Source organism: Rhinoraja longicauda, chromosome 3, assembly GCF_053455715.1.
Source record: "Rhinoraja longicauda isolate Sanriku21f chromosome 3, sRhiLon1.1, whole genome shotgun sequence".
NCBI lineage: Eukaryota > Metazoa > Chordata > Chondrichthyes > Rajiformes > Arhynchobatidae > Rhinoraja > Rhinoraja longicauda.
In genome coordinates this window covers 26,674,473-26,690,635 of record NC_135955.1, presented here as the reverse complement: position 1 = coordinate 26,690,635, position 16,163 = coordinate 26,674,473, and the positions used below count along the sequence as shown (strand labels likewise).

Here is a 16,163-nt window from a genome sequence, read left to right as displayed (position 1 = left end):
GCGTTTGTTGGATATATTGCGGCAGATGATGCTAATGATAAATGTACGGAGCGCTGGAGGTCAGTTGCTGGTACATGCAACCAGTTATTCTTCCCCTGGACTACTGAACAGGTCAAGTCAAGTCAAGTCAATTTTATTTGTATAGCACATTTAAAAACAACCCACGTTGACCAAAGTGCTGTACATCTGATTAGGTACCAAGGAAAAAAATGAAACATACAGTAGCACGCAAACAGTTCACAGCGCCTCCTCAATGAGCCTCAAACGCTAGGGAGTAGAAATAGGTTTTGAGCCTGGACTTAAAGGAGTCGATGGAGGGGGCAGTTCTGATGGGGAGAGGGATGCTGTTCCACAGTCTAGGAGCTGCAACCGCAAAAGCGCGGTCACCCCTGAGCTTAAGCCTAGACCGCGGGATAGTGAGTAGCCCCAAGTCGGCCGACCTGAGGGACCTGGAGTTAGAGAGGGGGGGCGGATACACGATATATATATATATATATATATATATACACGATATCTAGCCTTTCTGTGGTACTCAAGCCAAGCAGCATTAAAATAATGACCCCGTTGATTTGAGTGAGATATATGATAAGTGAAGGAGACAGATTGTTTAATGACATTTTTATAATGATTTAAACTAACAGGTTTTATAATTCATTTTTGGTGTTTAATTTTGGAGTAATATAAGTGTATTTCAGCTGCTTCTAAATGTCTCTAATGATTGGAGACATTAGATGTCTACAATCATTAGAGACATCCTTAACAGCACAAGTTGTCAGAAGAACCTCGCGGTCTGTGGATAGGATTGTGATTTGCAGCATTTGAGGTTGAGTCTCCGTTCATGGATCACTTCACCTTCCAGATAAGTCAGCATAGGCCTTCAGAACATTTCCAGTATGCAAAAGGTAAATGAAATCTTGGGCATCCCACAGGTGACATGAGGCGTAGAGTGCATCAAGCACAGTGCAATAATATTAATGCATTTATTAAAGTAGATCATCATATTAAATCTCTTGGTTAATATGGTGTTGTGATTTACAGGGAGGCTGTGCCCATGTGATAGTGTTCTTGACAACCAAGTGTCCACAAGACTTAACTCCCTTTGCAGGTCAGTGTGTAGTGTACTTGATGTTTAGTACTGTTTTACTCTTTTGGGAAAGCTGCAGAAATCTACTGTGGCAACCTGTTTAACCTTGATGCCTATGTTCCATATTAAATACATTAAAATATGCAGCACTAAAGTGCTCACTCAGACAGTTGTGCCTGTCCCCTCTTTCAAAGCATTCTCCAGCTAATCCCATTCCCTGCTCTTTTAACCAACATCTTGGCAATTTTTTCCCTTCAATGTTTTCAACCAGTTTTCTTTTGAATCTGCATTCACTGCCACTTGAGACAGTGCATTTCAAATTGACTCTAGATTCCAGTCCAAAGTCATGCATATCTGCTTACATCTTGTTAACATTAATGTTATACTGAAGTTGCAACAATGGACAAATTATGCACACACAATGAGATTAACTGAAATGTCAAGCCATGTACAATGTCTAACTCTATTGTAACATTGTTCTCATTATTGGCAGGTAAATTGATGAGCGCTGTGTTGTCTGGTTTAAATGATCGTAATGTTACTATACGAAAAGCTTATGCTGTCGCAATCGGTTATTTGGTTCGGGTGAGTTTCTACGGAACAAAGTGTTACATTACTTTAAATGCTAAATAACTGGGAACCAAAAGGAAAAATTGGGTTAGGAACTTTGGGCTGTAAAAGGTGAGGCAAATAAAATGCTTAGCAACATTTGGAATCTTCTGTGAATTCTACAATCTTGAATAAGTGTAGCATCTGAAGGAGAAATCTTTTTTTACTTTGTCTGCAATCAAATTTGCCTGTTTGTTCCAACCCAGCACAGCAGTGCTTTTCTAAATCCAGCCTCTTTCAAATCTCAATGCGAGTAAACTAATTTTACTTAAGCACTAAAGCTGATTCAGTCGCAACCAACATGGGTTGGATGTTGTAGATGGGTTAGGAGTAGATGGAGTCAGGAAATCAAGATGTGTCAAATTGTGGTGCCTGGATGATAGTTAACCCACTGAATTAAATATCGCCTCACATGGTAAATGCAGACTCTGCAGGCAGAAGAGACATGGACCAATTCCTCATTGAAAAGCAGGCGTTATGTAAAAATCCAAGTGGCTTTTAAGCGTTAATTTACATTGCCCCTGGAAACCAGTTACCTTCACCAAAAGACAAGGGGGGAGGGTCAAAGAAAATGTCTCCATTTGTTTCTCCTCCTCCTGTACTTGAACTGTGAACTTAACAATACTCCTGCATATTTTACACGTCCCTTGAGATAACATGACTGGCATCGTACCATGATAAGAACAGACTGGTGCACCAATAATGTTCTGAGCATTCTGTTGGCGGGGTTCCATGGATCACATGTTATATTCATATATTGTATTTGTGCTGATTTGTTATGCAAAATCTCTTTAACAATCCAAAACTTGTATGTTATCTTACAGGCAGCACGACCCAGCAGCACAGAAAAGTTATTTCAAAAACTTAACATGTGGTATCTTGAGAAGGATGGTGAGTATATTTGATAGAATTTATTGACAAGATCACCGAGAGGATTGATAAATAGGGCAGTGAACGTTGTCTGTATGGATAATATCAAGGTCTTTGACAAGGTCACACATGGTAGACTAGTCTGGAAGGTTAGATCGGGTGGAATTCAAGGTGAGCTGGCCAATAGGATTCAAAATTGGCTTGGAAAAAGTATTTGAGTGTAGTCAAGGAGGGCTGCTTTTCTAATTTGAGGCCTGTGATCAGTGATGTGCTGTCGGTACTGGCTCCAGTGTTGTTTGTTAACAATTTGGATGACAATGTAGCGAACATCATTAGTAAATTTGAAGATGGCACCAAAATTGGTGGCATAATGATAGCTGAGGAGGATATCTGTTTTCAACAAGATTTAGATGAGTTGGGAATGTGGGCCAAGGAAAGGCAAATGGAATTTAACTTTGACAAATTTGAAATGTTGAACTTTGGTTTGTCAAACCAGAGCAGGACTTGCACAGTTAATGGCAAAGCACACGAGAGTGTTGTAGTACAGAGAGATTTAGGAGTAGGGATGCATGGTTTCCTGAAAGTGGCGATTCAGGTGGACAAAGTTGTAAAAAATGCCCGCTTGCATTCTTTGGGAAGGATACTGAGTAAAGAATTGGTACATCATGATGCCACTGCACAAATCGTTGTTGAGACCACACTTGGAGTAGTGTGTGCAGTTCCAGTCACCTAGCTATAGGAAGGATGTCATTAAGTTGGGTAGGGTGTGCAGAAGAGATTTACCAGGATGTTACCAGAACATGCCGGCTAGAGGAAGAGGCTGGATAGGCTGAGACTTATTTCTTTGGAGCAGAAAAGGCTGAGGGACGACCTGAATGAAAAATCATGAAGGGCTTGGAGAAAGTGAACATTGAGTCTTTTCCCAAGAGTGGAGGATTCTCAACAAGAGGGAATTGGCTTAAGGTGAGTGGGGAGAGATTTAAGAGGGACCTCAGGCAACTTTTTCACTGAGGCTAGTACCTAAGTGGAACAACCTGCTAGAGGAAGCTATAGAACCAGATCCTGTTACAACTTTCAAAAAGACATTTGGACAGATATATGGATAGGAAGGGGGTTAGAGGGATTTGGGCCAAATGCAAGCAAATGGGACTGGCCTAGAATGCCTACTGGCCGAAGATTATTATGCTATTAATCCGCCAAAGTTCTTCATGGCGTCATTGAGTCACACCGGAGGGAACCTGGCACTTCAGCCTAGCTTGTCCATCCGCCCGTGTTGCCTACTTAAGTTACTTCCATTTGCCTGCAAATGGTTAATATCCCTCTAAACCTTTCCTAACCATGTACCTATCCAAATATCTTTTAAACTTTGTAATTGTTATCTCTTTGTGGAAATATCCCAGTGATTTATGTGTGCACCTGTTTACTTTAGTCATTCCATTTTGAATTATTAATCATTTGTAATGTTTTGAAAATGATGTCTTTTCAGAGCCAGTCTATCAGTCAGCTTGTGTACTAACAGTAAATGCCATTGGGCGGCACAGCCCCGATATAATCAAGCAGCACGCAGTCCTGTCATTGCCTCTTGCATTCCTTGGAATGCATGAAATCCAAGATGAAGATAAAGGGGAAACCAGCGACTCAGACCTCTGGATGGAAGTGTGGCAGGAGAATGTCCCCGGTAGGTAAAAGGTTATCCATGCGTTCCGACCTATTCATAACACAGAGTGTTTAATCATTATCATGGCTGAACTCACAGGTGCTTGTTATACTTATTTTTATGTTTTCTTCACTGAAGTCGCAATTCTTAAATTCAAAACCGTTTTTTTAATAATTAAGTTAAAGTAGGATCCCATTTAATAAGAGCATATTGGATATATGCTGCAATTATTAACAGGAAATGTGCTACCAGAAAAACTTAAGGAATGTTTTAAAGTGCTGTGAATTATTTAAATCCTGTCTGAATCTACATCGGATTATTGTCTCAGGCTTTATATCTACTATTATGTTTCTTCCACAATAATGTTCGCAGAAAAAGGTGTTTAGAAAATTGTTCTTCTGTATTCTCTACTTCATTTTTATGCAATTTGTCTTTTTCTGCACTTTTTTCTTTCATCTGACTGCCTTTCTGCAGTTCTTCCCCTCACTATATGTGTCCGTTTATCAATTTCTGAGTCTTCCTATCTTTTCCATACTGGCTCTATCTCTGGTCACCTTTCCCTCGCATTTGCCTCTTGCTTTTCTTCTTCCTTCCATTTTTCACTCCTTTATTTCCACGTCTCCTCACCTATCAACTTTACAAGGGCACAAGTACCCCCTCCTTATATGGGAGACTAGGAGACTGAAACTACAAAACTGGTTAGGAGTTTGGACAAGCATAGAATGAATGTGTTGTTGTGCAGTGTGTGCATATTCATTGAGTTGGGCCAACTGTTCGTAAGGCAGTCATGTGCAACCAGAATCATTTGTGTTTTGATGTTTTATTAAAATCTTCAATTGCATGGATTAGACAAGCATGCTGATCTTTATGGCAGATTAACTAAATTTGGAAGAATGGTGGTCCTTTAAGTCAACCCATTTTTCTATTTTCTGCTGACACTGACAGGTTAATATCTGTGCTTTTGCTGCAGGTACCTTTGGTGGAATACGACTGTACATGCAAGAATTGATTGCTATTACCCAATACGCTCTGCAGTCCCAGTCATGGAAGATGAAAGCACAAGGAGCTGCTGCAATGGCATCCATTGCCAAGCAGCAGACTGGTTCATTGGTTCCTCCACACTTAGGGATGATACTGAATGCACTTTTACAAGGAATAGCAGGTCGAACATGGGCAGGAAAGGTGGGATACCACATCTTGCATTGCGTTGCATTTCAGAACTAACTCAGTAGAAGCTTGTAACATAGGAATCTGTAGGGAAAATCCAGTTTTAAAGACCAGATGTTGTAGTATTGAATCAGAATCTTACATTCATTTATTCTCTTTGCAATATGGCAGATTTTATTTCTCTTCCAGTGTTTTTAGTTTTACTGGTTAGTCATTGTGGAATTTCCATTGTCAGTACTTTTAAAATGTTACTTCTTTATTTGCCTATGTAGTTTTGCCTCATCTTGTAAAGTCAGGGTTTAGATTTCATATATACAAGCTCTAGAATTGGAGGAAGTAATGATCCTAACTGTACAGAGCATGATTAGGCCGACCCTACTCATTGGGTTCTGCATCCACCTGTGGTCTCCACGAAAGGAGCCACGGGTCTTAAGTTGGTTTGGGACAATTTTTTGACATTTTTTTCATGTGCTCTGAGGAATACAATGTGCATAGTGAGAGATGAAATTCATGGAATCTCAAATAATTTGATGCTACATTGGAGGACTCAAACATGCTTCAGGCTGGATTTGTCCTGAACTACCTTCCTCGTCTGCAATTTTATCAACTGTTAGAGTTACTGAGAGAGTCATTAGTGGGGGATGAGAAAGGCCCAGACTGCTACATAACAAAAACTTGTTCTTCTTTCAGGAGGAACTTTTGAAAGCTGTCGCTAGTGTGGTAACAGCATGCAGGTAAATATCAGAAACGTACATTAATCTTGTTTTTGCAAAATTGTATGAAGTAATTCAGTAGAACTATAGAAATGGAAATTGCTATATCAGTAAGTTCATGTGAACGAGGAAATTAATTGTGCTCTGCTGTATATGACATTAAACTAATATAAACTAATCTGAATCTAACCTAAATCTGAATCTCTTTCAATATACTAAGACTATTTGTATGCAATGACAGGTCTTTTCTCTGTCTCCACCATGACATTTTTTCATTGTTTGAATTTTATACCCAGTGCCGAGTTGCAGAAATCAGTGCCGGACCAGCCCAGTATTGACACAATTATTCAAGTTATGTTAAAAGAATGCCACAAAGAAAATCTCCGGTACAAGATGGTTGCTTTAAAATGTATTGGCAACATTCTGCAAGAGACAAAAGAAGATGTTTTCCAAGATTTGGTCGATATTCTATTTCCTGTTATTAGAAAGGTAAATTTACTCTTGCAAGTGGAATCAAACAAATCCCGTGCTTTGCTAACCAGTGTTTGTAATGAAAGGACATTGTGGTGCCAGGTTATTACTGGTAGCTTAGAATTTTATTTCCAAAATCCTTCAGACACTAACAATTCTGATAGTGGATATTTTTCTAAATGTATTTGTTTTCCCCCATGCCAATGACTAAATGATATGAAATTAAGAAACACTATTTCAAAGTTCCGAATATAGTTTGATTAGTGAAAGTACCCATGTCTTGCAGCCCAATGTATTATCTTGATTAATACAATGTACTGAATCGACATGTGCCCTATATTACATGAGCTGATGTGCTCACAATCCTTTTTACTATAACTGGCGGCACAGCGGTAGGGACCCCTGTTTAATCCTGACTACGGTTGCTGTCTGTACAACGTTTGTACATTCTCCCTGTGACCGCGTGGGTTTCCTCCAGGTATTTAGTAAGAAAGATGAAATTTCTCCCATATTCCAAAGACATAGAGGTTTGTAGGTTAATTGGCTTCGGTAAAAATTAAATTAAATTATCCCTCGTGTGTAATATAGTGCTAGAGTAAGGGGTGAACGCTGGTTGGCATGGACAGTGGGCCGAATGGCCAGTTTCCACGCTGCATCTCTAGATTCTAAAGAATCTAGCCCCTTACCTGTCTTCAATGCATTCCAGGGAAAATGCTTCATAAACAGATACAACCTCTGTGCCCTTACTCCATTCTGAAATGGCATAAATTTGGTTGGGAGAGCTTGCTGTGTTGATAGCAAGTGACTGTTCTGTGCCAAAGTGACTTTTAATCAGTTTTCTCCTTTTTCACTCGTTGTCTGCCAAAAGAGAACCATTGCTCATTCGGGAAAGGGTCTACGTGGACAAGGTATAAAAAGTTAAAGAATATATCATCCATTAAAAAATGTCTTCAGGGACTCGTGCAATTTGATTCAGCCAGTTAAGTTGGAAAGATTGCCATAGAACCTGGGCATCTGCTGTGTCAAAAATCATTTATTGACAACTCTCCAGTGAAGGCCATTCTCCCACTATGCCTTTGTGCGTCATGGATGATACCAGGTTCGGCAGTGACCACTCCGACATTTGCAATCGGATAAGCTTGCATGGTATATTGTATTAGAAGGTCCAGGACCATATGGGGGCACTGTCCCTCACCATCATGTGCAGTGGCGCTGGTGATCTCTAGTTTGTCCTGGCAGCACAGTCCTGGCCTTCGAAAGGGGAAGTGTGGCTACCTCAGGCTTCTCTCTGCAGTTCATCCTTACCTCAAGAGGTGGCACTTACAGCCTCATGTTTGTCCTGGCGGCTCAGCTTTATGCTTGAAGAGGCGGCATTGGTGGTCTCTAGGTTATCCTGGTTGGTTAATATTTGCCTCTGTGTATGGGCACAGTCCCTCAATGTGTGTGGGAAGGCTTTCCCCAGCCTCTCAGTCTAAGCCTCAATAGAGGCATTAGCTGTCTAGGGCTTCTTCTTGGCAGCTAAGTCTTGAAAACCTGGTGATCTCAGGTTTGTCCCAGTGTCTCAATCTTCCTCAATCCAGGGGAGCACAGGTATCAGGGACCTCAGAATGCCTGGGGTTTATAAGTAGGCTGACAAGTTTCAGATGGCCAAATCAATATCAGCTAATTGGGCTTGGCTCTTAGTAATGATGTTGGGGATTGGCCTCTCCTGCCCTGTCGCCAGTGATAGGGATCAGAGTGGCCTTCGAGAGAGGGGGTGCTGTTGCAACCTTTGCAACACTTTAATAGAGCTGTCCACCTAATCTCACTTCCTTACTAATTTTTTTCAAGGTTACTGTCAAATATACTCTCAAGCTCTTCCGCCAGTGAAAAAATATTCTATGAATTTGCTTCTTGTTCTTTTACTGATGCACAGAGTCTCTTGCCCAGAGTAGGCGAATCGAGGACCAGAGGGCATAGGTTTAAGGCGAAGGGGAAAAGATTTAATAAGAATCTGAGGGATAACTTTTTCAAACAAAGGGTGGTGGGTGTATGGAACAAGCTGTCAGAGGAGGAAGTGGAGGCTGGGACTATCCCAACGTTTAAGAAACAGTTACACAGATACATGGATAGGGCAGGTTTGGAGGGATATGGACCAAACGCAGGCAGGTGAGACTAGTGTAGCTGAGACATGTTGGCCGGTGCGGGCAAGTTGGGCTGAAGGGCCTGTTTCCACACTGTATCACTCTATGATCATAAACATTCTGTCTGCTGGTTATTGATGTATCCACCTCTAGAAATAGTTTCTCTTTACACACCCTATTCAATACATGTGTGATTTTGACCACCTAATCATGTCTTTAACTAACTTTCTCTGCCCATGAGAGATAATCCTTAAATCTCTTCAAGAAAAAGGAAAAGGATGACAAGGACAATTTTTAAAAATGATTATGGAATGAGAAACGACTTTTAATATAGTCTGTGGTTTTCAGTACCTTGGACCATGATGTATATAATCTCTGTAACTCAGTGTGGAGAGAGCAGCATTAAGTTAGACGCAAGGAACTGCAAATGCTGAAAGTTAAGTTATGTTGTCCCAACATTTCCAACAGTTTCATAACATTAACCACTTTGGGTGAATTGTATGGGATTTATATAACTACATGTCGAATCTCTGAAGCCAAATAGGAAAAGTCATGGAATAGATTATTGAACATTGAATTTTCCATTTCAGAGCACAGCAACGGGAACTTCCAGGAAAGATAACGAGGAAGAGGACGCAAGAGAGAAAGAACTACGGATGGAATATCTGCTTTGTGCTTTTGATACTCTTGGAAAGGCCTGGCCTAGAACTCCGGAAACACAGAGTAGGATATTACAGTGAATTGTGTAATGTTTTCTCATTCACTGAATGCTCAGCTGCCACTTACAGATGTTAGGAAAGTTCCCACAATTTTCAAGTAATCTGCAGTGTAATCATTTGTACTTGAGTGATCAGGCATGTGAATTTTCCGTGTTTCCGTGGATTTCCGCATTTAAAATTTTCATTTTCCGCGCTTTTTGCATGATTTCCACGTTTTTCACTTTGCCAAAATCGCGTTTACCAACGGAGAACTCGGATGAAAAAAAAGAACGGAAAAAAAAAAGAAAATAAACGATGTATAGATTTGTAAAGAACACTAGAGTTCCGCTAGAGGCTGGGCAAGGCAGCGAATCTCAACCTCATCGGGACTTCCACGGCCGATCGGTGGGTTGAATTTGCAACCTGAGGCCGGGGCTCTGGAACTCCAGCCCAGCTGGAGCCAGCACATCTATCCTCATAGCCGACTTCCTTGGCCGGCTGGATAAACCAGCAAAGCTCTGGAACCAAGAGTGCCAGAAAATCAGTGGTGGAACTGTAATGAGTAAATAATAACTTTAATGCAAGAATATATAACTAAATTAATTAAGATGGGGTTAAAATATAAAACAGCAGAAAGGCCAATTACCACCTTTTTGGGCTGATTATCAATTAATGCGTGAATTTAGTTCAAAATTTTATTGGTATACGATGACATTCACATTATTTTGTAATGTCCGTTTTTACTTTGAAATGCACGAAAAGAGGCTTGAAACTAGTAATTTTGTGTGTAAATTTTAAAAAATGTTCCAATTTTGTGACCCGCGCTGTACGCCTCGCGCAAGCACGGCTTTTTTCATCGTTTTTTTTTACCTCACTCACATGCCTGAGTGATAAGTATGGGCAACAGTCTAGATAGGGCACTAAAATAAATACCTTTATACAAAAAGACATAGTTAATCAAATTTAACTTAAACATGTTAGTCTGGCATTTATCCTATCTGCACAATTCTCCTCTGTGTTCCCACTTTGTTGCATTCTTAAATCATCTTGATCATTTGATAAACAGTGTATATTTTGTCTTGTCTGCAGCTCGGTACCGTGTTGAATTGTGTCATTTAATGTGTGAAAGGCTGAAGCTGAGTACGTGGAAAGTTCAGCTAGGGGTGCTTCAAGCAATGAACACCTACTTCCAGGGGTAAGAAGAGTTAAGCGATATTTTGTGCTTGCAATCTGATCAGTGTTTTTTTAATGAAACCTGGTAACAAACAGCTTCATTTGTTCCTGCAGTTTACTGCTTCTCAGCCAGGGCAACAAAGACACAAGTGCATTATCTGAGCTCTTAAAGGATACTTTCTCTGCACTCGCCTTCCCATTAGGTGAGTTGAATAAAGGTTGAGGTTTTGCCTGGTTTAGAGGAATAGTTTGGAGATAAACTCACAGGTTGTAACTTTTCCTTTTTTAAGAAAACAAGAGCTACTCTTCAGTACGGGCAGAAGCTTTATCAATATTAGAACTTCTCTTTAAAAAACTTGAGGGTAAGTAATTAAAATACAATTATACACTACACAATATTTGGAAATATTCTCTTCTAAATATTTGCCCGTATCCACCTTTTGTACATTCAACCGACAGAGTAAGGTTTCAAGCTCGGCAATTCCAAACGTTTACTCTCCTTTTGAGTAAAGAAATTCCTCCTTTATTGGCCAAAGCATATTCTGAGACTGCTTCTGACTTCTAAACTTTCAAGAAAACAACAGCTCAGTGCTCTACCCAGCTGAATATTTCAGAAACCTGTTTCTCGTTCATCTAAACTGCATAGGCCAATGGTCCTTAATCTCTGCATAAAACAATACCCCAATCATCCCAATCCAAGGATCAACTGTAACATGTAAGGATCTTTGCAACTGTAACATGTATCTTTCCTTGTGAATGGAGATTAAATTGTGTGCACAACCCCAGGTATGGCTTCACCAAACCCTCTATAACTTGCTCATAGATCATCGTTCTTCTGGATCATACATTCAACTAAATGTTTATTTACAACTATATGTTTCTTTTCCAGAGACTAATCAGTGGGAAACTTTTACAGCTGAAAAGAGGGATGTAATTCTGAAGGCTCTAACCAGCATGGAATCAGACAACAGGCCAGAACTGAAAGATAGAGCCTCAGACCTTAAGAAATGTCTTGCAAGTGTCCCGTAAACCTGCCATGACCTAATCTTCATCTGAAGACTTGACAACCCCGAATCTTTCTATCCAGTTTGGATATATTAGACCTAAAGTGTTGCTTCGTATGTTGTCAGGTTGGCCTGTTTAAGAGTATAAGTGAAATGCTGTACCTGCAACTTAGAAAAGGTGCGAGTGTGGTGAATTCCATTTTCTGATGTTGGTTTGTGTGTGCTCAGTTAGTCGTGTTTTGCAGATTCTCATATCTGCACAAGGTGCACATTATATCTCTGTGTCTTGTCTTCCTCCCACGAAGCAGGAAATCACAGAAGCGGAGGGCTTTGGTTGTGAAACTTATAATGCGCTGTGTCAAGCAATAGTTCAGAGTTGGAGGTGTAATGGTGAGGTGCACACATCAATTCAGTTGGAGCCAAGTTTAGTGGTTAAATGTTCGTCCAATTAATTGCAACAACAAAAAAAGATTATGTTGAATTTGAAAGATGTAAAAAATAGCTGTCAAAGGTGCAATGGTCTCCATTTATGACATTGAATACTGTTGTTGTGGCAGCATTTGTAATATAATAATTGCACATGGCGGTGCAGTCCAAAATAACAGATATCCATTATTTTTTGGTCACTCCAGAATTGATTTCAGCAGTTAGCTCCTTCCCTTTAGCTGACTAAACATTTTGCACTTCTTATTTCACATCTGGATTTCCATGTTGCTTCAAAGATTTTAGTACAAAGTTTTTGCATAATTTGAACAGTGAGGAAAAAAATATTAAAAACTGTTTTTAATATAATTATTACTGCCATGTTATATCTTTCTACGCCACCATTTCTACTGTGAAATGGAAATGGTGTCACAGAAATTATTTTAATAGTTCTGAAAATTCACCATTACATTTTACACTTGTTGGGGTTCAACTAGCTATATTGCAAAGTATTTTTGCAGTACACATAACTTTCGCGAAAGCATTTGATTTTTAAAGACTATTAGCTGATTATCAAGATTTCATATTTCTCTTTACAGTGTATCTTTAGCCCATTTAGGTCACAAATTTTCTAATCTGTTCTGTAGATGAGCTGAATTAGAGTTTGTATATTTTTAGTATGTAGGATATACGCTGGACTTTTAGGCTGCAATCTTTCTCCTCCACAACCCAAACAAAAATAACTTTAGACTTTATGTGTGTTCAGTAATTTTTTATCTTTTTAAAACGTCTTAAGGTTTTAAGTTAATTCATCAAACTATGACCAGTTTTCAGTTTCTTCATTATAAGTGGATTTTGTAAAGCAATCCAGAAGGCTCCCATCAGATATTCTAGGCATCTGTTCCAACAGCCCTCCTAACTTTCCATCAGTGCAGAGTAACAAAGAGTGCTAGTGCTCATGTTTTATATATGCACTAGATCATCAAAGGGTAGTGCATTATAACTCTCTTTCCCGTGCATTAGATTGTAAGATGTATCGTATCTATTGGTCACTCGCACTTTTGCAGGAATCAAGGGAAATGCTGAATAAAGTTGATTCTAAAATATTTAGAAAGGCAAAGTGGTAGAATAGTCTGTGATCTAGAGGTCAGGGTTTGATTTTGCATCTGTCCATTACTCTGATCAACCAGTTTGTTCCTAATTAAGAATTTTGGGTGGAGCATCTAGCACACAAGATAGAAGGATTGGCCCACTGCTTGAATCCTGGCAAGTGTCAGCCCACCGTAGGTGGTGAATGATCTGCAATGAGACGTTAAAATAAATTATATAAATGGTGATCTTTGTTTGAAGTATGTTTATTCTTGTAAGTATTTGAGGGAAAAGACTTGTAATTGCTATTGGGGTTGTCATTAGTGTTGCATTGTACAGTCTGTGGCAGTTGGTTTATTGATCGATATGTCACTTAGGATGCTCCACGTTTGAGTTCTTGATAGTTTCTAGCAAAACTTAAAATGGGGGAGCGATTGACGCCAGCCACACCGAGATAGAAAAGTGGCCTTCCTCAAGTTTTCTATGAAGAATGATTGCACTATTTTGCTAACCATGAACACTGTACCATGCCCCATGTGGGGAATACTTGCTGCTGCTCCAGCCATTCACTGGTAATCCTTTGTACTGATAACTAAATTTTGTTCTGCATATCAAAACGTGTTCTCGACAGAATTGTCTGTGTTGGAAAAAATCTAGGAACTTGGCTAACAAAGAAAGAAAAATACCCTAATTCAAAGTCCATTTTACTGCTGTAGGGTTGTATAGTTTCAAATGAACTTTTAAATGGAATTGTATGAATGGTGATGATTAATTTACTCAGGTCAGAGTGAACAACTCCAGCCTCCAGTGCCAGGTTAAATCTTTATTCTGAAGCTAAAGGTGTGCGTAAGAATTGTAATTTCTGTAACAATCTTATTTGGCCTTACAATTGAGCACCTGTAGCCCACCTGCTTAATTGGGCACAGTAGGGATGTACATTCTTAATCTACGTTCATAAAATCAGTTTATAAACATCAGATGGATCGGATTCACTGTGTCAATGAATGTCATTTAGAACTGGGGAGCTGAAAAAGGGTTGAGGAAACTAGTGGGCCCCATGAAGAATGTCCATATGAATTGTGCTTGCATGATGTGTATAATAAAATTATGCTTGGTCTTCTGTGAGACATTGCTTATGGGTGAGGGAAGGTGTATACAAACACTTTAACATTGCCAAAATCAATAAATGCTCTTGTGCTGTTATATTACTTATTTCATGTCTTCAGCTGCCAAATAAAGTCAAGATGTAGTAAAGAGATGATGGTGACATCTAGTTTAGTTTAGAGATACAGCGCGGAAACAGGCTCTTCAGCCCGCCGAGTCCACACTGACCAGCGATCCCTGCACACAAACACTATCTTACACACACTGGGACAATTTACAATTATACCGAGTCAATTAACTTACAAACCAATACGTCTTTGGAGTGTGGCAGGAAACCGGAGATCCCGGAGAAAACCCATGTAGGTCATGGGGAGAACATAAAAACTTTGTACAAATAGCACCCGTAGTCAGGATCAAACCCGGGTCTCTACCGCAGCGCCACAGTTGCATGTCAATCCATCTGGAGTTGGAATGAAAATGGCATGCAGGGTGCTCACATTAAAAGGAAGATATTAGAGTTCTCCCTTTCTGTTGCCCTCCAATTTTTTTTTAAGTCCAAGAAATAAACTGAACAAAGCCTGAGAATATAGGCAACAGGATGACCCAAGAATGAAAATCATTCCAGCAGGAGGCTGGAGTTGTTTGTTGTCAAATCCAGTCACACAGATTCTTCATGCTGCGTATTGTCCTGCGGCTGTTCGAGAATGACATCTGATGGCAGTGCCAGACTAGAAGAACAGTTGTTGGAGCATTGCGTGAACTTCCAGTGTCACTGCCGTTTGACTCCTGAAGATCTGATTTATTTTAAAAATTGGAAGAGGAGTGTAAATTGGCTTTGTTCTGTGAATGATCTCTGAATTTGAATTATACATATCGAAAGAGAAGACCATGTTATTCTCTTCAATGAAAAATAACTTTTGTACGATATATTTCAAGTGATAGCTATTTGTGAAAACACCCCCTCTGCTGTTTTGAACTCAACTCAAATTGTACAACATGACTTTCTACACGGCATTTTACATCTTACTAACTTGAGTGAGTTTTTTGAGGAAGTAACGATTGTGTTCGATGTGGTTAGGGCGGTGGGTGTTGTCTACATACATTTTTGTAAGGCATGTAACAATGTCCCCCCATGGTAAACGGATCCAAAAGATTGAGATGCATGGGATGAACAGTGACTTTGTCGTATGGATTAAGAACTGGCTTACTGATAGAAGACAGAGGGTTAATGTGGAAGGACAATATTTAAGCTGAAGGTCTGTGACCAGTGGAATTTCACAGGGATCTGTGCTAAGACCTCAGCTTTTTGTCATATATATATATACATATATACAAATGACTTGGATGTAAACATGGACAGGTCGGTTAGTAAATTTGCAGATAACACCAAGATTGCTGGGACTAAGGAAAGCTGTCAAAGTATACAGCGATAAATAGATCAGTTACTTTAAAGGATGGAGAAATGGAAGATAGAGTTTAATCCGAGCAAGTGTGGGGTGTTGCACTTTGGGAGATCAAATGTAAGGGGAAAATATACAATTAATGGTATGACCCTTAACAGCATTGATGTACAGAGGAATCTTGTCATCCAAGACCATATTGTTTGGGACAAAGACCCATCATTTATTTATTTGCCTCTGTACTCCAGGATTTGAAGATTTGTAATAGAAAAAAAAAACATGTGGTTAAAGTGCACATTGTCAGATTATATTAATGGTCATTTTTATACATTTTGGTTTCACCATGTAGAAATTACAGCTGTGTTTATACATCGTCGCCGTCCGTGTCCCCCCCCCCCCCCCCCCCCCCCCCATTTCAGGGCACCATAATGTTTGGGACACATGGTTTCACAGGTGTTTGTAATTGCTCAGGTGTGTTTAATTGGCTCCTTAATGCAGGTATAAGAGAGCTCTCAGCACCTAGTCTTCCCTCCAGTCTTTCACCTTTGGAAACTTTTATTGCTGTTTATCAACATGAG

General features: G+C 39.7%; 1 protein-coding gene across 1 annotated transcript in view; it reads left to right on the top strand.

The window, feature by feature from the left end:
• The window catches only part of ecpas (Ecm29 proteasome adaptor and scaffold), a 90,501-nt gene extending 76,217 nt beyond the window's left edge, over positions 1–14,284 (top strand). Inside the window, exons 38-49 of the mRNA XM_078395079.1 lie at positions 1,039–1,105; positions 1,578–1,669; positions 2,518–2,584; positions 4,050–4,241; positions 5,191–5,402; positions 6,078–6,121; positions 6,397–6,589; positions 9,285–9,417; positions 10,482–10,587; positions 10,680–10,768; positions 10,856–10,927; positions 11,455–14,284. Of these exons, the coding sequence (XP_078251205.1) occupies positions 1,039–1,105; positions 1,578–1,669; positions 2,518–2,584; positions 4,050–4,241; positions 5,191–5,402; positions 6,078–6,121; positions 6,397–6,589; positions 9,285–9,417; positions 10,482–10,587; positions 10,680–10,768; positions 10,856–10,927; positions 11,455–11,594 (1,407 nt within the window). The 3' untranslated portion in view covers positions 11,595–14,284. The remainder of the gene's footprint in view (positions 1–1,038; positions 1,106–1,577; positions 1,670–2,517; positions 2,585–4,049; positions 4,242–5,190; positions 5,403–6,077; positions 6,122–6,396; positions 6,590–9,284; positions 9,418–10,481; positions 10,588–10,679; positions 10,769–10,855; positions 10,928–11,454) is intronic.
• The last annotated feature ends 1,879 nt before the right edge of the window (positions 14,285–16,163 follow it).